The following is a 25,000-nucleotide window of genomic DNA, read 5'->3' as shown; positions in this document are numbered from 1 at the left end:
AGAGCGGACGGGGAAACAGAGCGGACGCGGGAACAGATCGGACGGGGGAACAGAGCGGAAGGGGAAACAGAGCGGACAGGGAAACAGAGCGGACAGGGAAACAGAGCGGACGGGGAAACAGAGCGGACGGGGAAACAGAGCGGACGGGGAAACAGAGCGGACGGGGAAACAGAGCGGATGGGGAAACAGAGCGGACAGGGGAACAATAATAAGGGGGAACAGAGCGGACAGGGGAACAGAGCGGACGGGGGAACAGAGTGAACAGGGAAACAGAGCGGACGGGGAAACAGAGCGGACGGGAAACAGAGCGGACGGGGAACAGAGCGGACGGGGAAACAGAGCAGACGGGGAAACAGAGCAGACGGGGAAACAGAGCAGACGGGGAAACAGAGCGGACGGGGAACAGAGCGGACGGGGTAACAGAGCGGACGGACAGGGGAAAAGAATTAGACGGGGGAACAGAGCAAATAGGGGAACAGTTAGACGGAGGAACAGAGCAGAACAAGGTAACAAAACGAGATGGGGGAATAGAGTGGAAGTAGGAAACAACATAGACAGGGGAAAAGGATGGACAGGGAAACAGAACAGGAGCAAGGAACAGATTGGACAAGGAAACAGAGCAAACAGGTGAACAGAACGATATGGGGGAACAGAGCGGACAGAGGAACAGAGAGGAACAGCGGAACAGAGAGAGCTGGAGGAATAGAGTGGACAGGGAGAGAACGAAACAGGGGGACATAATGGAACAGTGTGTGTGTGCATCAGAGTGTTTGTCAGTGTTTGTCAGTGTGTGTGTGTGTGTGTGTGTGTGTGTGTGTGTGTGTGTTAGAGCTGCACGAGTCTGGCTAAAATGAGAATGGTGATTTTTCTGCTGAAAATAAAGATCAGGATTCTCTCCCGATGCTGCAGAGGTAGATTAAAGCTGAATATGAGGTTTAGTTTTTCTGAAACATGTGGTTGGAGGTGTCCATGTCGCTGAGCAACGTGTGTGAAACAATGAACAGACTCGTGTAGCCGCCTTCGCTTCTCTCCTGAACTTGAAAATATGATTGGCAGAATCACAGAAATGCTGGATTAAGATCGTCTAGGGCAGGGCTGTCAAACTCAATTCCTGGAGGGCCGCAGCTCTGCACAGTTTAGTTCCACCCCTGCTCCAACACACTTACCTGCAGGTTACAAACAAGCCTGAAGGACTCAGTTAGTTTGATCAGGTGTGTTTAATTAGGGTTGAACTAAACTGTGCAGAGCTGCGGCCTCCAGGAATGGACTTTGACATCCCTGGTCTAGGGGGTCGAATCGAGATCGCCATCTTTTTTCGCTTAATTGTGCAGCTCTAGTGTGTGTGTGTGTGTGTGTGTGTGTTTGTGCGTGTGTGTGTGTGTGTGTCAGCTGATGTGAGGAGCTCCTGCTTTAGCAGCACAATCCCTCAGAGACTCACTCCAGTACAGTAGAGCAGTGTGTGTGTGTGTGTGTGTGTGTGTGTGTGTGTGCGTGCGTGCGTGCGTGCGTGCGTGTGTAGGTCTTCAGCACACTACAGCTTGAGAGCGTCATCTCTCTGCTCTCGCGGCGTCACCCAAACACCCAGCATGTGAGATCTGCTGTTACTCTTCATCCTCATCATCCTCAGACTCAGGGAGCTGTTCCTCCACAGACAGCATGTGAACACAGCAGATCACCGTATTCAACACCCGTCACAGTCATTCAGGAGGATCTCTGATAACACACACACACACACACACACGCATGCACGCATACACACACACACACACCGCACTGCAGTCACACTAGAAGCACTGTACAACAGACGTCAGGACTGAAGACACACACGCAGACTCTCAGCGCACACACACACTGGAGATGAGGATAGACAACAGTGAATGCTGGAGACGAGGAGAACACAGAGCCAGAAATATGACTGAAATGAGCAGAAATAACAGGAGGCAGGATCCTGAGGGAAATAAATGACCAATAATGACATAAAATAAAGAGAAAAACTGTAGAAATAAATACAAGAAAAGCAAAAACACAATCAGTAATGTATTTATAACAATGATCTACAATAAACACCATCAAACACAGAAATAAAAGAAAATAAAGAAAAATAAGATGAAATAAATTAAAACATAAATGAAATGAAGGAAAACTAAACTAAAATAAAGGTGAGCTTGTGAGTAGTGCAGTGTGTGTGTGTGTGTGTGTGTGTGTGCGTGTGTGTGTGTGTGTGTGTGTCTGACCTGGATCATGTAGAGCTGGGCGATGCGGTACTCCTCCACACTCAGGGGCATCGGGATGCGGTACTCTTTAATCAGCATGATGACTGAACACACACTCCGCCGCTCAGCTCCAGTTCATCTCTCACACCTGCACACACACACACACACACACACCTGAATATACGACTGAAGCAGAATACACACACATTATCATCAACAGCACACATTAAAAAGCTTAAAGAGAGAGAGAGAGAATATTATATATATAGAGATATAAATATATTTACTACTACAGTTTATTGTGTGTATTGTTTTAATTATATATGTGTGTTACTTATTATGTCAACTCTATAAATGAGAGAGAGAGAGAGAGAGAGAGAGAGAGAGAGAGAGAGAGAGAGAGAGAGAGAGAGAGAGAGAGAGAGAGAGAGAGAGAGAGAGAGAGAGAGAGACAGAGAGAGAGAGATTTTATAGGAAACAGGAGAGAAACATGAGTTCAATAGTGGATGTGGTTGATCTCGTTCTTCATTACACTCATTTCCTGTTATTGATCTGTAAAATTACACATTTAATCTGTTCCCAACAGCAGAAACAGCATCACTAAACACCATAAACACACTATAATGCAAGTCAATGCAGCAGAATCAGCACCAACATCCCCAGAGGAGAGAGGAGAGTCCGTCTGAACAGTGCTGATGAGTTATGAGCATTCAGAAGCAGATCAATCATCACGTGCTGAAACACAGAGAGAGACGAGGCCAAATCAAGACTCAGAACCAGCCCGAGTGATGGGAACGACCCAACACACACACTGAGGCAGGAGCTGCGAGCGCTTATGCTCTATAATGGGTGTCAAACTCAGTTCCTGGAGGGCCGCAGCCCTGCACAGTTTAGTTTCACCCCTGCTCCAACACACTTACCTGTAGGTTACAAACAAACCTGAAGGACTCGATTAGTTTGATCAGGTGTGTTTAATTAGGGTTGAACTAAACTGTGCAGAGCTGCGGCCCTCCAGGAACTGAGTTTGACACCTGTGCTCTATAACAAACGCTGTTCATCAAGCAGCACCTCTGATAAAAGCTGTGTTTGCAAGTAGCACCATGATGAGCAGTGCTGAGATACAGTGGTGTAGTGGGTCCAGTAAAGCAGCTGCAGCTCTGTACAGTGCAAAAACCAGGCAGATCAGCTCCTAACATCAAGAACACTTCAATTAAAAGGTGCTTATAAGATTGGAAATGTTCTGAAAAGGTAAAAAAAGAGGAAATCTCCGGGTTTACCAGCACCTGGAAATGGGCTTTATGTCATCATGTTCATATAAAAATCATGCTTGATCATGTATTTAAATATATGCTGCGTCTACATATGACATATATGATTCCTCCACGCAGCACTACTGCCACATGCACCACAGTTTGACCACCACTGCTCTCTATAACCCTGTGATCCTCCAGTCCTCTGCAGAAATGTTTCAGTGTTTAGGAAGTAAAGTCTGCTCATGTTCCCTACACACTGCAGAGATCATCAATCAAGCATGAACACATGTACACGAGCACATCTACACAACCAGAACATCCTGCTGCAAACCTGAAGACCAGCCGCCATCACATCAGCCATGTAGGCCACACTGATCACATGAGGAGGAGCTGAGGGCTGACAGCAGGAGCAGGAGCAGTCGGACACTGCACTGGAGGTCTGCGTGATGAGCGGGAACGGACAATACGAGTGAAATCAAACAGCCGAAGCACAACACACAACATCAGAAACAACAACATGAGCTGATATAGTAAACCAGCACAGCTCAGATATATGGAGAATACACATCTGGAAGAAATATAACACACTCACTCACTCTCCTTCAGCTGAGTCCCTTTATTAACCAGGGGTCGCCACAGCGGAATGAACCGCCAACTATTCTGGCATGTTTTACACAGTGTGTGCCCTTCAAGCTGCAACCCAGTACTGGGAAACACCCATACACACTCATTCTCACACACTCACTCATACACTACGGCCAGTGTAGTTGATCAGTTCCCTTATAGCACATGTGTTTGGACTGTGGGGGACACCGGAGCACCCGGAGGAAACCCACGCCAACACGGGGAGAACATGCAAACTCCACACAGAAACACCAACTGAGCCAGCCGAGACTCAAACCAGAGACCTGAGTGTTGTGAGGACACAGTGTGACACCACTGAGCCACCGCGCCGCCCATAAATAATACAAATCCTAATTAAATTATAAATATTAAAAAATAAATAATTAATGAATGAAACGGGCAGATAATCAACAGCAGCAGGAGAGCGTCAGCAACTACAGCACACTGACCCGAGACACCCGCACACATTCAGCTGAGGGTTTTGATTGGTCCAGCAGTGCAGTCACGCACAAGCATGCATGCACACACACACGCACGCACGCACGCACATACACACACACATACACACACACAGGCTTCCTGTGTTCTGGTCATTCATGAACACTGTGACTGCACTGCTGTCCTCCAATCATATCCACGCAGCCAATCACAGAGCTCGATCTGACCTTCAGCACCTGAGGAGCTCTCCAGTGAGCGCGCACACACACACACACACACACACACACACTCACCCACACATGCATGCAAGCAAATATATGCACACACACACACACACACACACACACACACACACACACACACACACACACACACACACTCACCCACACATGCATGTGTAAGGTCCACCCAGTTGGTCCAATGACGGTATCCAATGGTGGATGAAGGTTCACTGCATGTTCGGTCTTTCCAGTGCACAATGTTGATTTATATTAAACTTAACTCATATCTGACTCCAATTTTAGTATGTGGTTTAGAATATTAATGTATTTATCCTCGTTTTATCTGACTCCAATCATAAAACATTAAGAAGATTATATCAATATGTAATTTAGATAAATGTTTGAACCGTTTGTCTTCACTAGTAACTATTACATCCGTTCATTCGGGTGCTCATGTCGCTCAGAGAAATCGCCTCGGCCGAAGGCGTCCCTCACGGTCACACTCCGGTCAGTCTTGAATATTAAACAGAGGTAAATTGACTAATACTTTAGATGGCCGCTACCAGCGCGCTCGTTCTAAAATACTTTAGTTAGTCCCGCTTAGATGTACACCTTTGAGTTAAGACAATCATCATTTCTAATTAGAGGTTAGGGCATTAATATAAATGTACCCGACTACTGGACTCTATAGTAACTTTGGTTTTCACCAAGCCCATGGTTTCCCATATGAACTTAATTTAGAATAATATTACCTTCAAACAAAGGTCGGGTACCCAATCTAGGTTAGTCGTGCAACACCTTGTTGACCTAGACGGAAGTTATCGCCCTTTCCACCTAAGTACACATGAATCAATATCAAGAGTCAGCCGGATCGCTAAAACACAATTAGTGTGCCAATGCTCCATCTCAATTGGATTTTAGTCCGTCTACTGACCTGACGCAAGACGTGCGGAAACAAGGATACAGCGTAATCTACTTGAATTAATAATTACAGAGTGAGCAAAATATGGTCAAACATTACAATTTATTAGTCAGGTAAATGTATTATGCCAATTCAATCAGTCAATTCATAAATGATCAATACAAAACATCAAATTATCAAAGATAAATCCAAGATGAAAAAGATGCATTCCTGACTTTGAAATATACATAACATGGGGCAGACCCCATGTTATGGGCTGATCTGGTTAGGCAGAATCGCCCTGAGCTTTTCTTAGTCCTTACCTTAAATAATCCAAGAATTCCCTCAAGGAAGGGGGTGTGAATGTATAACAAAAGGCATTCACACTTGGTGTCACACCCCTCACAGTGGATCAAAAGATGCCTGAAGTTATATATTTATTGTTCTGATTATGTCTATTTCTGAGAGAATGAGACCATTGTACCAATCGCACTGAGACATTTCAAATGATATCAAACATGATAGTTAAAGTCAGTTTGGTTAATTCTAGAACATTTAAACATTGAAATGACCATATGTGTGAGTTGGGGGGATGAAGCAGACTCAGATGCAAATGCAGCAGGAACTGGTTTTTCCCGCATTCCTCCCTGGTGGGTTGTAAAGTCACCAGTCTCTGTTTTCAGCTCATGTTTTGAATTGTCAAAGATATCAGAATATTTGCCTTACACATGCAAGCAAATATAAGCACACACACACACACACACACACAGCGCCCATCTCAGAGCTCCACACAGGGTCCATGTTAGCAGCAACAGCTGAGAGCGCTAAAAACAGCAGCAGCAGCACACACTCTATAAATAGCCCATACAGCACACACTGACGTCACACACACACACACACACACACACACACACACACACACACAGAGACAGAGAGAGGGCTGCAGTGTGATGCAGCCGCAGGGGAAAGGAAAGCGTTCGGCACTATTACAGCAGATCTGAAGAGCTACAACATAGCAGAACACTGAACATACACACACACACACACACACACACACACCTGATCTGATCATACTAAAGACACACACACACACACACACACAGAGAGATGACCTGGCCATTCTCAAAAACACACACACACACACAAGCTGTTCATACTGAAGTGTAGTTTATTGATGATGTAATGTGGAGAGGATCAGGTGATTATGATTGATCACAGTCGGTCCTGCATTATCCAATTCATGATTGACCAATCAGACGATTCCTAATCCACTATAAACACCCTCAGCTCCACATCACAGCCATCTTGGTTTTGAAGAATCCCTCTTCCACCCCTGCTCCTCCTCCTCCTTTCCTAGATGGGTGGCACGGTGGCCCAGTGGTTATCACTGTTGCTTCACAGCAAGAACGTCACTGGTTCTAGTCTTTACCAGGCCAGCCGACATTTCTGTGCTGAGTTTACACGTTCTCCCCGTGCTCACATGTGTTTCCCCCAGTTTCCTCTCACCGGCCAAAAACATGCAGCTTAAGTTAACTGACTAATCCACATCAGCACAGACATGCTGCTAGTCAGTAGTTCTCTCTTAAGAGCGATCACTATCTGTTCATCAGCTACTACAGCAGGGGAGTTCTCCAGATCTACCACAGCTCAAACTCCCCTCTCGTCCTTTAAACAGGAGGGAGCCCTGGGCTCAAGGATCTTATGAGCTCAGGGCTCTCTCCCGGGACAGCATGATGAACACGCTTTATAATCAATCATCAGCTGAGGGTGAACTCTTGAAAACACACACTCACACACACACACACTCACACACACACACACACACACACTGCAGAACAGCAGGGCTGTGGGATTAATCGAAACACAATTGTGATTTTAATGATTGTGATTAGCCAATCGTGAGAGGCTGCCATATGAAATATGTGTTATTCAATTTCCCCGGCTCAGAGCAAACGCGTGTGTGTGTGTGTGTGTGTGTGTGTGTGTGTGTGTGTGTGTCAGTCTGATGGCCAATAGAGTGAGCCCACTTTCATTCTGCCCAGTCAGAAATAGGTCAGCCGAACTATGTGGAACGCCCCTGATGGAGACAGACAGGGCAGAGCGGGCGAGTGTGATGATGACGTCTCCACATCAGAGAAGAGCAGGACATCGCTAATGTGGGAACACTGTGATTTCAGTGGCAGACACTGAACAAACACAACAGCTCATCTGCAGGAAGAGTCGCCCAGCATGAGGAAATACATCAACCAGCAGCGACCTGTGAGGAGCGTCCTGCTGAACCACTGAGAGTCCTGCTAATGACACTGAATCTGGATCAACAGTGCAGTATAACGCCCGACATGCTCCAGCCGTGTTGGTCTGCCAGCGTCCTGTACATGTCTGATCATTCCTCTGGTGTCTGTGTCAGCAGCTGGACGTCTCCCTCAGTGGAGCTCCGCGTGTTTCCAGACAGGTGAGGGGAGTTTGCTGTTGGCTCTGGGGAATGTGAGCGCTTCATTTCTCCATATTTACAGATCAGTGAGATTAAATGTTGGAGTAGGCTAATGTCTCCTCAGCTTCTGTTCTTGATGAACACTCGCTGCAGTTCAGCAGTAAGAAGCTACCATACAGATTATTGAGGCGAAGCTGGACTACACAATCAAACCCCAATAACATGATCACCATTAGATCTGTTCCCTGATCAACACTGAACACACCTGAGCAATACACACACACTGGAATGACTACACACACACACCTGTGATCTGCTCAACACTGCATTATTGATGATCACCACCATATTAGGATTAATGTGATGTTATATATGAGCAGGAGTGAGGGGCCATGTCTGACACACACCAGCTGATCGAGTCCTCCTCCTCCTCCTCCTCCTCCTCCTCCTCCTCCGTGTGGTTTATGATGGAGCATATCTGCTCAACATGTAAATATGTGAAGATCTCCTGTGCTGATCTGTGTTCAGCTCACTCATCAACAACACTTCAGCTCTTACAGGAGGAGGAAACACCCTGACAGACCATCATCACCATCATCATCTTCATCTTCATCACCATCATCTTCATCATCATCATCATCACCATCATCATCATCATCACCATCATCATCTAAATCAGCATCATCACCACCATCATCATCATCATCACCATCTTCATCATCATCACCATCATCATCTAAATCAGCATCATCACCACCATCATCATCATCATCATCTAAATCATCTTCATCATCATCATCATCTTCATCACCATCATCATCTTCATCACCATCATCATCTTCATCATCACCATCTTCATCTAAGGGTGCTTTCACACCTACACTTTTGTTTGGGAACGTGTCTCGTTTGCCCAGTTAGCGCGGTTCGATTGGCATATGTGAACAGGGCAATCCCGCTCTGTTCCGCGCCAAAGTAATCGCTCCGAGATCGCTTGAGTGAGGTGGTCTCGGCTCGATTGAAACGAACCCTGGAGCGGTTCGATTGCAGTGAGAAAGCGATCCGATCCGAGCGCGGTTATATCACAGTGTGTTATGGATATGTAATAGGCTTACGGCTATATAAAGAGAGAATTATGAGTAGGGCGGGAAGTTTCGCGAGTCTCCGGATGCTCGCAAACGAGTGATGATCTCCCGGTAATCTCGCGTCTCTCTCCCGGTCCTCAAATAGGCATGGTCGCGCACCCTTCTCACCCCTCCCCACCGTGTCTCTCCTCAGACACGTCACGCGCGCACCCTGTCAATCACCACCAAACCACCACCTCTCCTGACAGCTGAGCGGGACGCTGCAAAATAAAACCTGACACTGACCAATGTGAGGAGAGTTTACTCACACGTGACTTGTTTTAGCTCTTTTGGTCCGATTAGAAACTTTGCAGTCTGAAAGCGAACCGCTCCAAGAGCAAAGAGCAACAATGTAACAATTTTAATCTCTGTTTCGGAACAACTGAATCGATTCAGAGGTGTGAAAGCACCCTCAATCAGCATCATCACCATTATCATCATTAACATCATCATCATCTAAATCATCATCTTCATCATCATCATCATCATCATCATCACCATTATCATCACCATCATCATCTAAATCATCTTCATCACCATCATCATCATCTAAATCATCTTCATCATCACCATCATCATCATCATCTAAATCATCTTCATCATCACCATCATCACCATCATCATCATCATCACCATCATCTAAATCATCACCATCATCATCTTCATCATCATCTAAATCATCTTCATCATCATCATCATCATCTAAATCATCTTCATCATCACCATCATCATCATCATCTAAATCATCTTCATCATCTTCATCATCACCATCATCACCATCATCATCATCATCACCATCATCTAAATCATCACCATCATCATCTTCATCATCATCTAAATCATCTTCATCATCATCATCATCACCATCATCATCATTATCATTATCATCACCATCATCATCTAAATCATCTTCATCACCATCACCATCATCATCTAATTCATCTTCATCATCATCATCATCATCTAAATCATCTTCATCATCACCATCATCTAAATCATCTAAATCATCTTCATCATCTTCATCATCTTCATCATCACCATCATCATCATCACCATCATCATCATCTAAATCATCTTCATCTTCATCACCATCATCATCATCTAAATCATCTTCATCTTCATCATCATCACCATCATCATCATCTAAATCATCTTCATCTTCATCATCATCACCATCAGCATCTTCATTATCATCATCATCACCATCATCATCTTCATCATCATCACCATCATCATCATCATCATCATCACCATCATCATCATCATCATCACCATCTTCATCATCATCACCATCATCATAATCTTCATCATCTTCATTATCACCATCATCATCTTCATTATCACCATCATCATCACCATCATCATCACCATCATCATCATCATCACCATCATCATCATCACCATCATCATAATCTTCATCATCTTCATTATCACCATCATCATCATCGTCATCTTCATCATCATCATCATCACCATTATCATCACCATCATCATCATCACCATCATCATCTTCATCATCATCACCATCATCATAATCTTCATCATCTTCATTATCACCATCATCATCATCATCTTCATCATCATCATCATTATCATCACCATCATCATCATCATCATCATCATCATCATCACCATCATCTTCATCATCATCACCATCATCATCTTCATCATCCTCATCTACTCCAGAATGAGCTCAAATCTGGAGTCTGCTGGAGGAGAGTAGAGCTGTGAATGTGGACATATGCACTGACAGCTGTGACAAAACAACACGAGAGAGTGTTGGAGGAGGACACACTCTCAATATCAGCACAATGACGTCTGCTGCATGACAACACACACACACACACACACACACACACACCGGCCGACCGGTTCCTCTGACAGCAGCACGGGTGACACTTTCACTCCCAATGAAACCGGTCCGTCTGCATGCCACACACACACACACACACACACACACACACGAGAGGGAGCAGGATCTCCATCAGCAGTCACTGCTTCAGGGCTGTCACAATAACACTGTAAAAACACACTCTATTGTATTTACACAAACGCACGCACGCACACACACACACACACACTCACACGCACCTGTTAACCTGTTTTCAGTACAGTATGTACAGTCAGGCCTGAAATGACTCAAATTGCTGGCAGATTCTGTTCTGATTAAAGCAGCTTTAGTTGATCCAGCGTGTGTGTGTGTGTGTGTGTGTGTGTGTGTGTGTGTGTGTGTGTGTTCGTCTCTCCCAGTAGATGAGGAGATGATCTATTAGAGCCTCCGTGTGGAGGAATGAACCTTTATCCACATTCCTCAGAGGTGCTCATGAACACACAGATGTGCTGGACGCTCACTCTGATGCTTTAATACAGACGACCCCCCCAGGAGGTCCTGACCCCCACTTTGGGAACCACTGCTCTAGAGCAGCCGGAACACTGTGCTGATCACGAGAGACGCCAGGAAACACCCACGGGTCAGCACCAAGACTAGGCATGGGCTGGTATTAGGTTCTGGCGGTCAGTGGCAGGTTTAGGCATGGGCAATATGGGCGATTGCCCCTGTGGCATCTTGCTGGGGGGCAGCATGTGGAGACGGTGACGGGGAGAAAAACTGAGCCCCAGTAAAAGCTTGGAGATGCTGTTTACTTTATGCAGGCAGGTGTTTGTGCTCCTCTGTGTCGAGTTTCTCCGCTGGTGTTTTGTTTGTTCTGAACGCTTCCTGGATGTACAAGTGGCTCAAACTCCTCATTTTGAGGCAGGAACCGGCGGACAAGAAACAACTTTAACCATGAGGTAAACACAGAACATCAGTGTCCATCTGGAGCTCCTTCACTGGACTCCACTATTGTAAACACTCGCTGTATCGGGCTCGTGCGGCTCTCACCCCGCCCACGCTCATCAGCGATACCAAGCCAACCAATCACAGAGCTTGCACTACGCGTCATTGTGAAGTGACATTTTGTGAGAGGTGTAGCATACGCATGCAGACGTATAAATCAACCCAGAATAAAGACGTCAGGGGCCGTTCACATGCAGCGATGAGCACCCGAAACAACGCTGGCGAAATCAAACTGACGCATGCACACAGAAAACCATTCCTGCACGCCTCACCACACGCTGCTCTGCTCCCGGTGTCAATACCGGCTGTTTACAGTCACATCGGTAACATCTGCGAGTCTATAAAAGCACAGTCTAAAGGACCATCTTATTTTGACTAAGCCTGGCCACGAAGCAGAGAAGAGGCATCATGAGTCAGGGAGCAGGGCCAGACTCAATCTGCACACGCGCTTTGCCATTTCTGCAGAGAACTTTGCTAAAAACCTGCCGATTTATGAGGAATGATTTTGGGAGTTTCATAACTAAAACCTTAAAATACATAAAGATAATAACAGAATAATAAATAAAGAATAACAGCTTTTTAACTTTTATTTAATGTTTAAAATGCAAATCCAACTAGATCCTCTTTATTTGGTGAACTAAGCAAGTCTCTCATATAATATATGAACTAAAAGACAGAAAACATTACTGCACACACTGTATTATTAATAAATCATATCAATATTTCCATATTAGTCGATAATATTGCTCAAAGTATTTAAAAACTGAATTAATATAGATGTACACACATTTACTCAAGTAAATAAACAGAACTAATGATGGGCTGAACATCAGCAGAACTCTACGTGTGCGACTCAGCCATGAGTCAGGTCAAACTCGACAGATATTTCCATTCAGCATGTGCATTTCTATATTCTACAGAACTCTCATTCATATTGATGACGCTGATCTTTGCACTTCACTGCAGTTGCGTCCTTTACATTGTTGTCCAGTTCCATGTAGGATTGATTTCTGTAAATTTAGAATAATAATTGTATATTAATAATAATACTGGGCGCTATATTGGCCAGTACGGGGTTGCAGCTGGAAGGGCATCCGTATAGGGTGATTCGCCCAGAGTGCCATTTAAACTAGAGCCGCCTCTGCTGCCGGTGTGATACTCTGGATAAAGATATGCCGGTGAGGTGATTATTCCTGTGATCACTCAGATCAGTGTTTTTCATGTCTGGGATGATGTCCATGAACACAACATCTTTATTTTAGGAAACATTTGAAATATTTCGGACCAGCAGCTTTTAATGTAGAGGCTCCTTTTCTGCCCGAACAACTAAACCAAAGAATGATGAAACAAACTAAACTGAAGCTTGCACATACCTCAGGAACAGTTCAACACAAAACTCTGACGGTTCTAAAACCTTGACTTTACCAAACCGCGAAAAACCTTGAAACAATCATCATTCATGCATTCATTCATTCATTCGTCTTCTTTTGAGTCCCTTTATTCATCAGGTGTTGCCACAGCGGAATGAACCGCCAACGATTCCAGCATATGTTTTACACATCGGATGCCCTTCCAGCTGCAACCCACTACTGGGAAACACCCATACACACTCATTCTCTCACACACACACACACACACACTCATACACTACAGTCAGTGTAGTTGATCAGTTCATGTGTTTGGACTGTGGGGGAAACCGGAGCACCCGGAGGAAACCCACACCAACACGAGGAGAACATGCAAACTCCACACAGAAACACCAACTGACCCAGCCGAGACTCAAACCAGAGACCTTCTTGCTGTGAGGGGAATGTGCTACCCACTGCGCCACCGTGTTGCCCACCGGTTATCATCCCACACCTGACTCAGAGCGTCCTGATGACTGTGGGCCGCAGTAATGCTGATCAGGACACAGGAGACGTCTGCTGCTCCGTCATAGTCAGAGGAAACTCAAACTGAAATGTTTCTCCACACTGCTGGAGCCTTCATATGGTGTAAACAGGAGAAGTCTTCACCCCGCAGAACACCACGCTGGTGGGAACCCGATGGTTTGGGGTGTTTTCCAGCCGGTGAAACAGAGAACTGCTCACCATGAAGAAGCAGAAGCAGAAGCAGATCAACCCTCAGGCAGAGGAACCCGGCCCTGACACCGGCGGACATGTCAACACCACGAGCACACGAAACACTCAGCAGAAGAGGTCAAGACCTGGTTAGCAGACACAAACATCAATGCTTTAAAGTGGCCTAGTCAGAGTCCTGACCTAAACCCAATTGAGCATCTGTGGAAGAGTTGAAGATGAGGATGATGAAGGAGAGAGAGCTGCTCATGGCTGAGGATGAAGGAGCAGGACAGCAGGGGTCTGAGCACAGCCACGCCCACTGAAGGCGGATCTGCTGATCAGGCTGTGGAGGACACTGGACACACCACTGACTGAACACACACACACACACACACACACACACACACACACACACACACACACACACACACACACACACACACACACACACACACAAGAGCTGAGGCATACCTCCTCCACAATGACACACACATACACACACACACACCTGTCTAAAACTCCTGTTAGAAGCAGAACTCATCACTGACTGAAGCTGCCAGAAACACACACACACACACACACACACACACACACACACACACACACACACACACACACACACACACACAGACACACAAAGCTGATGTGAATCACGCCTTGAGATCAGTTTGTGTTTGGTTGTGTGTGTGTGTGTGTGTGTGTGTTTAGACAAACTTGAGCGTCTGTCAGTCTTCAAGTTTGTGTGTGTTGGTTTGGACAGGTTTGTGTATGCAAGTATGTGTTTAAGTGTGTGTGTGTGTGTGTGGACAGGTGTGCATGTTTATGTGTGTCTGTGTCTGCGTGTGTGGGTGTGTTTAGAAATGCTTGCATGTGTGTGTGTGTGTGGATGTGTGTGCATGCAAGTGTGTTTGTACAGGCTTGTGTGTATGTGTGTGTGAGAACAGGCTTGTGTGTGTGTGTGTGTGTATGGAGCAACAGAAGCAGAAGCAGACGCTGGCAGTGTGTGTGTGTGTGTGTGTGTGTGTGTGTGACGCTGACATCACCGCTAACCGCTTCTTCTTCTCCTCCATCTTACTGAGGCAGCGCTGCTCCAGAATCTCTCTCTCTCACGCACACACGCACACACACACACACACACACACCTGTATGCTGGCGCTCCTCTAGCCCATGCCTTGAGCTGTGCACACCTCATTCCTCACGCTGCCTGACGGTGATCCTCCTCAGCTCAGCTCAGCTCCTCCAGAAATGAAGCCGTCGCTCTTCATCTGCTCCTCCAGCACAGCCCTTTCCTCTGCCTCAGTCCTGTAAGCTCTGTTGCCATGGAAATGCTAAAGGCTGCTCTGTGACTGGTTGGGGCGGGAGTGATGAAAGCGCAGCTCTCGTAGCCCCGCCCCCCTAAGGCTGCCATTGGCTGCTTATGAGTGATTGACAGCTGCTGGGTCGACTTCAACATTACAAAGCATCAATGGAGGAGCAGAGCGTTGATTAATGAGGAGAATAAAGCAGCGGGAGGAGTCTCTGAACACACACACACACACACACACACACACACAACAGCATCTACACTCTCATTGGTAGCGGAGAGTAATTCAATTGGCCAAGACTGTTCATATTGATCATATTTTCACTCTGATATGTATTTGCATGTGTTATATACTCCACACATATATATATATATATAATAACAACAATAAATATTATTACATTAATAATATAATTCTAATAACAGAAATAATAATAAAATAATGATTAATATTATTACTACTACTAGTAAATCAATTCTTATAAAAATAGTATTGTTATTAATAATAATGACATTCATCATCATCATCATCATCATCATATCTGATTGTTACTATTATTAGTAGTAGCAGTGTTATTGCCACTATCAGCATGGTTCTGGAACACGTGTGTGTGTGTGTTCTGCTGTGATTCTGACTGCTGTAGCTGGAATAACTCTCATCATTCAGTGGAGGGATATGGAGCCACACTAAACCTGCCGGAACTACTTTAGCTGTGTCTTTATCTGACAATAACCAAACAGCTGAGCGTGAGCATCAGCCAATCAGAGTGCAGCGTTCAGCAGGGGTGGTGAAATCTTCAGCTGTGTGTGGGAATGTGGTCGGTGTGGAGAAACCGGCGTGACGATATCAGTCAGAATGAAGAGCGTCACTGAAGGCGTGTTCAGGTCCATGAGCGCTTCATCATTGTTTTAACCACGTCAGTTTGACATTCCTCAGCGAGTGTGTGTGATGACGAGCTCAGACTCAAACACATCTGCAATCTTCACATGCTGGCGTTTCTGTGTGGAGTTTGCATGTTCTCCCCGTGTTGGCGTGGGTTTCCTCCATAGTTCAAACACATGCGCTATAGGGGAACTGATCAACTACACTGGCCGTAGTGTATGAGTGTGTGTGTGTGTGTGTGTGTGTGCTGGTCTAGAGAGGAGGTGTGTTAAGGCTTGTTGTAGATTAAAGCAGCGTCAGGCTGTGAACACGTCTGGAGGTCAGTCCAGCTGAAGATCTGCACACATCCACAGCTGAACACACTGCATGTGGACATCTGTCTCCTGAGAATAACCCCTCTGAAGAGCTGCAGAACAACACACACATCTGAAACACCAGCAGTGTGTGTGTGTGTGTGTGTGTGTGTGTGTGTGTGAGGGCAGGAGGAGAGAGAGCTGGACTACTGAAACAGGTTTAACACTTTATTTCAGGACTTTATTATTGACGGCAGCTCAAAGATGGAGAATGCAGACTCGAGCGCTGCTCAGGGGACGTGTCAGACTCTGGAGTCTTCTGAGGGTCTCGTCTGAGCATCACATGATCAAGTGTCACACACTCTCTGAGCTCCACTGTTCAGCGCTTTGACTTTACCTGAGCCTCAACACAGACACGCATCACTGATCTGTGTGTGTGTGTGTGTGTGTGTGTTTTACAGAAATGTTACAGAGTGTGTGTTCAGGAAATGATGCGGACGGTGACGAGCAAACACACACACACACACACACACACACACACACACACACACACACACAGCTCTACTATAAGAGTGATGTCGAAAAACAGGAAATATGTCTGTGTATGTTTGACATTTCACATCCTTCCAGAGACCTGCCGACAGCACACACACACGCGCACACACACACACACACTCATCTGTCAGCAGCTCCTCCAACACACACGGCCAGAAACTGCAGCGTTCAGTTTAATTGATTAGAGGAGCTCTGGTGTGTCCATCCTGCTGACAGAACACACACACACACACACACTTAATCCAATACACAACACACACAGGCTCAGAACATGCACATAAACTCTTAAAACACACACACTCACTCTGAACACACACACATACACCTGCTGGCTAGCACCAAATTACACACACACACATGGAGACATGCATGCACATACACACACATACACACACACACACACACACACACACACACACACACGGAGACGTGCATGCACATACACATCCACACATCCACACACACACACAGGCTCAGAACACACACACACACACACACACACACACACACACACACAGACTCCAGAAACACACACAAATCACAGAGCTTGAACACACACACACAGCCACTCTCACATATAGTCTCTGAACACACACACACACACACACACACACACACACACACACACACACACACACACAGTCAGCGTGATGAGGACCAGTGTATTTGTGGAGGCGCTGCTTAAGTTCAATTACTGTAATAAATCAGTCAGAGCTCGCACGCACACACACACACACACACACACACACACAGAGAGAGAGAGACAAACACACACACACAGCTGTTGTTAGTGCTGCTTTTACAGGAATTTAGAAGAGCACACAGACTACAGCTGCAGAACACTGACTGACACACACACACACACACACACACACACACACACACACACTATAGGGGATTAACTAAACTGGCTGTAGTGCAGTATAGTGTATGAGAGTGTGTGTGTGTGTGTGAATGAGTGTGTATGGGTGTTTTCCAGTACTGGGTTGCAGCTGGAAGGGCATCCACTGTGTAAATCATATGCTGGAATAGTTGTCGGTTCATTCTGCTGTGGCGACCCCTGATGAATAAAGGGACTCAGCTGAAGGAGAGTGAGTGATGATGAACACTGAACACATCTGCAGGAGTTCAGTCGCGTTACTTTGCCATGCAAATATCTGCTGGATAACCCATGCAAATCTGACAACATCTCAATATAATGCAAATCACACACACACACACACACACACACACACACACACACACACACTGAGACAGAGAGAGAGGAACTTCAGGGAACCGCAGACCAATACACATTACACACACGCTTGCACAAAGACAGACACACAGTGTCTGACACACACACACATATACACACACACACACACACACACACACACACACAGACGTGCAGATGTGTGAGTGCAGCACTCCTCATGCTGTCTGCTGCTCAGTCCTGCATCACCTCAGGGGAAAATCAATCAATGATCCATAATCACATTCAAGAGTCCAGAAACACTCAGAGCAGGAGGAGTGCAGAACCACCATGGAGAGCATCAGTGACCAATCAGAGCAGACCGGGTCATCATCAGACCAATAAGAGTACAACAGGTCATCATTTGCACCAATAAAAGCAAACTTGGCCATCAGTGGACCAATAAGAGGAGACTGGGCCATCAGTGGACCAATAAGAGCAGACTGGGTCATCAGTGGACCAATAAGAGCAGACTGGGTCACCAGCAGATGGACCAATCACAGCAGACCATCAGGGTCATCAGTGGACAAATCAAAGCAATGCAGTGCAGCTGAAACTGGTGGTCAGCGTGCGCCAGCGCTGTGTCATCATCATCACTCTGCTGTAGTCATGGTGTGACAGTACACTTACTGAAGAAGCACACTAAAGCTCTCAGAACACGACCAAACTACTGAAGAGTCCAGCTCAATACAGGAGAATCATCCAAACTCTGATCGGTTTATAACCATATGCTAACGGTCTAATCCGACTCAATGATCTATGCTAAGCTAAGCTAAAGTGCTCCCGCCACACCTGGAGATCAGCTGAAGGGATTCACACATGGTCAAACTCAGCTGTTGACCTCTGAGAGAGCAGAGTCTATCCCGGACATAATGAGGCTACTGTCACTTTAAGAGCAGCGGCGTCTCCTGATGCACTCATTAATGACAGCGCTGCGGGTGGTGGAGAGGGGTACTGCAGCACTCGCTGTACAACTGTAAGTGGGACACACACACACACACACACTTGTACACCTCCAGAAGATGAGGAGGTTTAGAGTGGTCAGCAGCTCCAGAGTTTGTGAATTGAGGACGAGGTCAGCTGTGGAAACACTCTTCATTTACTCCAGCAAACCTGCTGAGCTTCATCATCACGGCCCTCTGTGTGTCCAGGAGCTGTATACAGTGCTGGAACACCAGAGCTGTGCGCAACACTGACCTGCAGGAGCCACTTACAGGTGCTGGTTACTCCTTCCGACAGGTACTCAGTTAACTTGGGCGGCACGGTGGCGCAGTGGTTAGCACTGTCACCTCAGAGCAAGAAGGTCTCTGGTTTGAGTCTCGGCTGGGTCAGTTGGTGTTTCTGTGTGGAGTTTGCATGTTCTCCCCGTGTTGGCGTCGGTTTCCCCCACAGTCCAAACACATGCGCTATAGGGGAACTGATCAACTACACTGGCCGTAGTGTATGAGTGTGTGTGTATGGGTGTTTCCCAGTGTTGGGTTGCAACTGGAAGGGCATCCACTGTGTAAAACATGCTGGAATAGTGGGTGGTTCATTCCACTGTGGCGACCCCAGATTAATAAAGAGAGTAAGCCGGAAAGATGAATGAATGAATGCAGGACTCACTCCAGACATTTATTAAACTGAATGATTAAAACAGGAATAATGTAGAGTAATAATCAGAACATTCCCTTCTGTTACTCGCTGATGCTCAACTATTTTCATCAATTAATGAAACCATAATAGAGTTAGAGATGAAAACAGAGATGACACACACACACACACACACACTCTTCAGAATCGGTGGCTATTTGTAAGTTTTGTGAGTTATATAAACCAGAAACCCACACGACTCTCCTGCCAACACCAACACACTTCCGGCGGCAGGGTATTTCTGGACCACTGGCAGGAGAGTCCAAACACACACACACACACACACACACACACACACACACACACACACACACACACACACACACACACACACACACACACACACACACACACACACACACACACACACACACACACACACACACACACACACAGCTGATTTATTAATGCTGCAGATATACAGTGTCTGGCATGCAGTGGGTCGAACGGCTCCGTTTCAGCATCACATCATCCTACAGTTACGCTAATTATACTGTACACACACACACACACACACACATTTAGCAGACGCTTCTATCTAAAGCAGTTTTTAAAAAGCTGCACACAGACTGAACAGAGAGCAGCAGTATCGTACATTCAGCGGCCACTTTATTAGGTACACCTTTACTAGTGCTGGGTTGGACCGCTTTTTGCCTTCAGAACTGCTTTAATCCTTCATGTCAAAGATTCAGCAAGCTACTGGACATATTGCTCAGAGATTTTGCTCCATATTGTCATGATAGCATCACACAGTTGCTGCAGATTTGTCGGCTGCACATCCATGATGCCAATCTCCCGTTCCACCACATCCCAAAGCTGCTCTATTGGATTGAGCTCTGGTGACTGTGGAGGCCATTTGAGTTCAGTGAACTCATCGTCATGTTCACCAGTCTGAGATGATTGAGCTTTATGACATGCTGCGTTATCCTGCTGGAAGTAGCCATCAGAAGATGGAGACACTGTGCTCATAAAGGGATGGACATGGTCAGCAGCAATACTCAGGTAGGCTGTGGCGTTGATGCTCAATTGGTACTAATGGACCCAAAGAAAATCTCCCCCACACCATTACACCACCACCACCAGCCTGAACCGCTGATACAAGGCAGGATGATCCATGCTTTCATGTTGTTGAGGCCAAATTCTGACCCGAGCATCCGACAGCAGAAATGGAGACTCATCAGAGCAGCAACGTTTCTCCAATCTTCTATTGTCCAGTTTTGGTGAGTCTGTGTGAATTGTAGCCTCAGTTTCCTGTTCTTAGCTGACAGGAGCGTCACCCGGTGTGCTCTTCTGCTGCTGTAGCCCATCCGCCTCAAGGTTGGACGTGTTGTGTGTTCAGAGATGCTCTTCTGCAGAGCTCGGTTGTAGCGAGTGCTTATTTGAGTTACTGTTGCCTTTCTATCAGCTGGAACCAGTCTGGCCATTCTCCTCTGACCTCTGGCCTCATCAACAAGGCATTTGCGCCCACAGAACTGCCGCTCACTGGATATTTCCTCTTTATTCTCTGTAAAGCCTAGAGATGGTTGTGCGTGAAAATCCCAGTAGATCAGCAGTTTCTGAAATACTCAGAGCAGCCCGTCTGGCAGCAACAACCATGCCACGATCAAAGTCTCTTAAATCCCCTTTCTTCCCCATTCTGATGCTCACTCTGAACTGCAGCAGATCCTCTTGACCATGTCTACATGCCTAAATGCAGTGAGCTGCTGCCCTGTGATTGGCTGATTACAAAACTAGTGTTACCGAGCAGCTGGACAGGTGTACCTAATAAAGTGGCCGGTGAGTGTATACAAGCTAGTCTTTGTCCTTTATTTCTATTCTCATTAGCCAATACAAACACACTGGCCATTCTTCCTGAAGATCAACACATAGACTGACTGATTTACAATAAATCATCATCATCATCATCATCAGAAAACACTTAAATGATACTAAAACAACAGAAACAATATCCAAACCACATTTACACAAGCCATTACCAAATAATGACAAGTCTAAACCCAGTACATCACACACACACACACACACACACACACACACACACACTCTGGTGTATTATGTTCTCTTCAAGCTGATCATCTCCTCCTCATTTCCTGTCCTGCAGTCGGAGTCTCTTTCCTCTGTTGAACAGCAGAAGATGTCCAGAAGACTCCTGGAGAATAAAGCAGACACTGACGATAGTAACACTCAGACGTGCTGTTTCCTCAGCATTCTGCAGAAACTCAAACAGCTTTGGATCACAATGCTCACCTGTTCATCAAATACAAGAGGATAAAGAGGCAGCGAGCTCGTCTGATTGGTCAGATGTAGATCATTTCTGCCTGCAGCACAACAATGCATCTGTTTAATCCCAGCGCAGACGACAGAGGGAACCATGATGTGCACTACACATAGCTCAATAAAACTAATGTAATGATCATTTAGAAGACGCCCAAACTGAAGGTAGAGAGATGATGATGATGATGATGATGATCAGCAGGACACAGGCTGACAGGGTCATCAGCACTGAAGGCTTTACTCTGCCGTAACCTCCACACGAGCTGTCACATGACTAAAGTCCATCAACATGTTCATGTTCAACACCACAGCAGCTTCAAGACTTCAGTGACGGGTCGGCTATAATCATCCCCCTTCAGATGATCCAGTGCTCGACAGATGAACCTGAACACCTTCACAGCTGAACGCAGAGTGTGTGTGTGTGTGTGTGTGTGTGTGTGTGTGTGTGAGCACGTTCATCATCACAGGGTCTCTGACACTAACACAGGAGAGAATCAGCACACACACAGGTGTCAGTAAATGCACTGCTTCACTATAAAGCATGTGTGCTCGCCCGCTCGCTCTGCACAGACCTGCTGCTTCTCCTAAAGCCCTCATTAATATGCAGGAAGTGAAACTCAAGACATTCTGAGAGAATATAGAGCAGTGATGAAGTCAACGGTGGGAGATCAGCAGTAAACACAGCTCAGATACAGCACCAGCAGTGAAGAACTGACGTCCACATGTGTGTGTGTGTGTGTGTGTGTGTGTACTGTACATATAAAACACACACACATACGGAGAAGTCATGAGTAGAAGTGTGTGTGCGTGTGTGTGTGTGTGTGTGTGTGTGTTGGTCCTGCATGCGCTGCAGATGATCAATACCGTGACTCACTCACTCCTCTGCTTCATAACAGCATTCATTAAACACAAACCCAATCATGCTGGAGCTTAATCAGATGGAGAGGAGCTCTGAGCCTGCAGACGAGGAGATGCAGAGAGCCCGACAGCAGCTTCAGGAGAACCATCAGCAGAACAACAGCAGATACTCTCTACACTGCACTGCTGGAGGAGCTCAGTCATCTGACACACACATCTATACATACACACACACACACACACATCTATACATACACACACACACACACACACACACATCTATACATACACACACACACACATCTATACATACACACACACACACACACACACATCTATACATACACACACACACACACACATCTATACACACACACACACACTAGACTGTATTTATTTAAGATAGTATGGCCTTTTTCTGATTGGTCAAATCAAGATAACAGCCAATGCAGAACACAAATGCTGGACATGTAGGATATATATAGGATTAATCCCAGCTCTCTGACACCCATACTCCATCTACTGTTATCACAGTATATTATAATGTCTCGATATATTACACAGCTCTAATAGACAGACAGATTAAACACACACACACACACACACACACACACACACACACACACACACACTTTACTGAAACTGTAATAAGTGAAGTGAGCGAGCTGTTATAGGTGTAAAAGCTTTGATTTAGATTTTAAATATTAACCCAGTGAATAAAAGAATAAATAAATAAATAAGTCAACAGCTTCCAGCAGAAACTCCTGCAGTGTGAGCAGCTGCGAGAGCTTCTGATCCTGAACCAGGTTAGTGATCTCAGAGAATTGATCAACTCAAGCAGCATCTGACAGATGAAGAGCAAAGTTCATCACTGCAGAGCCAACACAGACCCGGACCATGACCATGATGAAGATGATGATGATGATTAAAGTCACCTGCACATCCAGAGACCAGCACATATGCAAACCAACAGTGCTAACAGTCATAATACAACTGAACACGAACACACTCCAGCATCCAGAACACACAGCAAACTGACTCAAAATCCTGCAACCTAATTACGCCAAATATTAACCTCTGAACATCACAAACAACACGTCTACAGACCAACAAGGCCACACCCCTTTCTGGTGTGTTTGCTTTAGTTACTAGACACGCCCCCTACGGTGTTGTTGTTTTCAAAGATTGGTTACTGCACCTTTAAGAGGCTGATCAGAGTCTGCCAGTGTTGCCAGATTGGGTGTTGAATTTAATTGTGTGGGTAAAGATGGCATTGGCGGGTTGACAAAACTTGGAAAGTAAATGTTATACGCAGCTAATTCAACAAGACTCACTGTGTGCTCCTACTCCATTCAGTTAGAGACATAGTGCAAACCGCCTGGGCCCACCCGCAGGAGGAGGTGAAGGGAAGATGCATCAATCTGACTGTTGGTGTGGGTTTCCTCCAGGTGCTCCACAGTCCAAACACATGCGCTATATGGGAACTGATCAACTACACTGACACTAGTGTATGGGTGTGTGTGTGTGTGTGTGTGTGTGTGTGTGTGTGAGAATGAGTGTGTATGGGTGTTTCCCAGTACTGGGTTGCAGCTGTAAGGGTATCTGCTGCATGTGTAAACATAAGCTGGAATAGTTGGTGGTTCATTCCACTGTGGCGACCCCTGATTAAGGGACTTAGCCTGAAAGGATGCATTTATCTAATATTTTGGCTGTTTCTGTGCGTTTGGGTGGGTTTTGGACAGCTTTTGGCCTGTAAAATCAGCTAAATCAGGCAACACTGGAGTCTGTCTGCTCAAAACTCAGAGTTAAGAAGTAATCCTGCATTAGTAAACACAATCAAATATGCAAAAGTCATACACTATATTTACAT

General features: G+C 45.8%; 1 protein-coding gene across 8 annotated transcripts in view; it reads right to left on the bottom strand.

Annotated features, from left to right (window-relative positions):
- pitpnm2 (phosphatidylinositol transfer protein, membrane-associated 2) overlaps positions 1–25,000 on the bottom strand; it is a 78,093-nt gene that overhangs the window by 51,246 nt on the left and 1,847 nt on the right. For 5 of the 8 annotated variants that reach the window (XM_073915270.1, XM_073915273.1, XM_073915275.1 and 2 more), the window contains exon 2: positions 2,235–2,361. In XM_073915270.1, the coding sequence (XP_073771371.1) occupies positions 2,235–2,312 (78 nt within the window). In that variant the 5' untranslated portion in view covers positions 2,313–2,361. Of the gene's footprint in view, positions 1–2,234; positions 2,362–15,240; positions 15,412–25,000 lie in introns of those variants that run through there. The other 3 variants (XM_073915271.1, XM_073915276.1, XM_073915278.1) reach the window with 1 other exon arrangement.

Source organism: Danio rerio, chromosome 10, assembly GCF_049306965.1.
Source record: "Danio rerio strain Tuebingen ecotype United States chromosome 10, GRCz12tu, whole genome shotgun sequence".
NCBI classification, from domain to species: Eukaryota; Metazoa; Chordata; class Actinopteri; order Cypriniformes; family Danionidae; genus Danio; species Danio rerio.
This window is presented reverse-complemented; position numbering and strand designations above follow the sequence as displayed.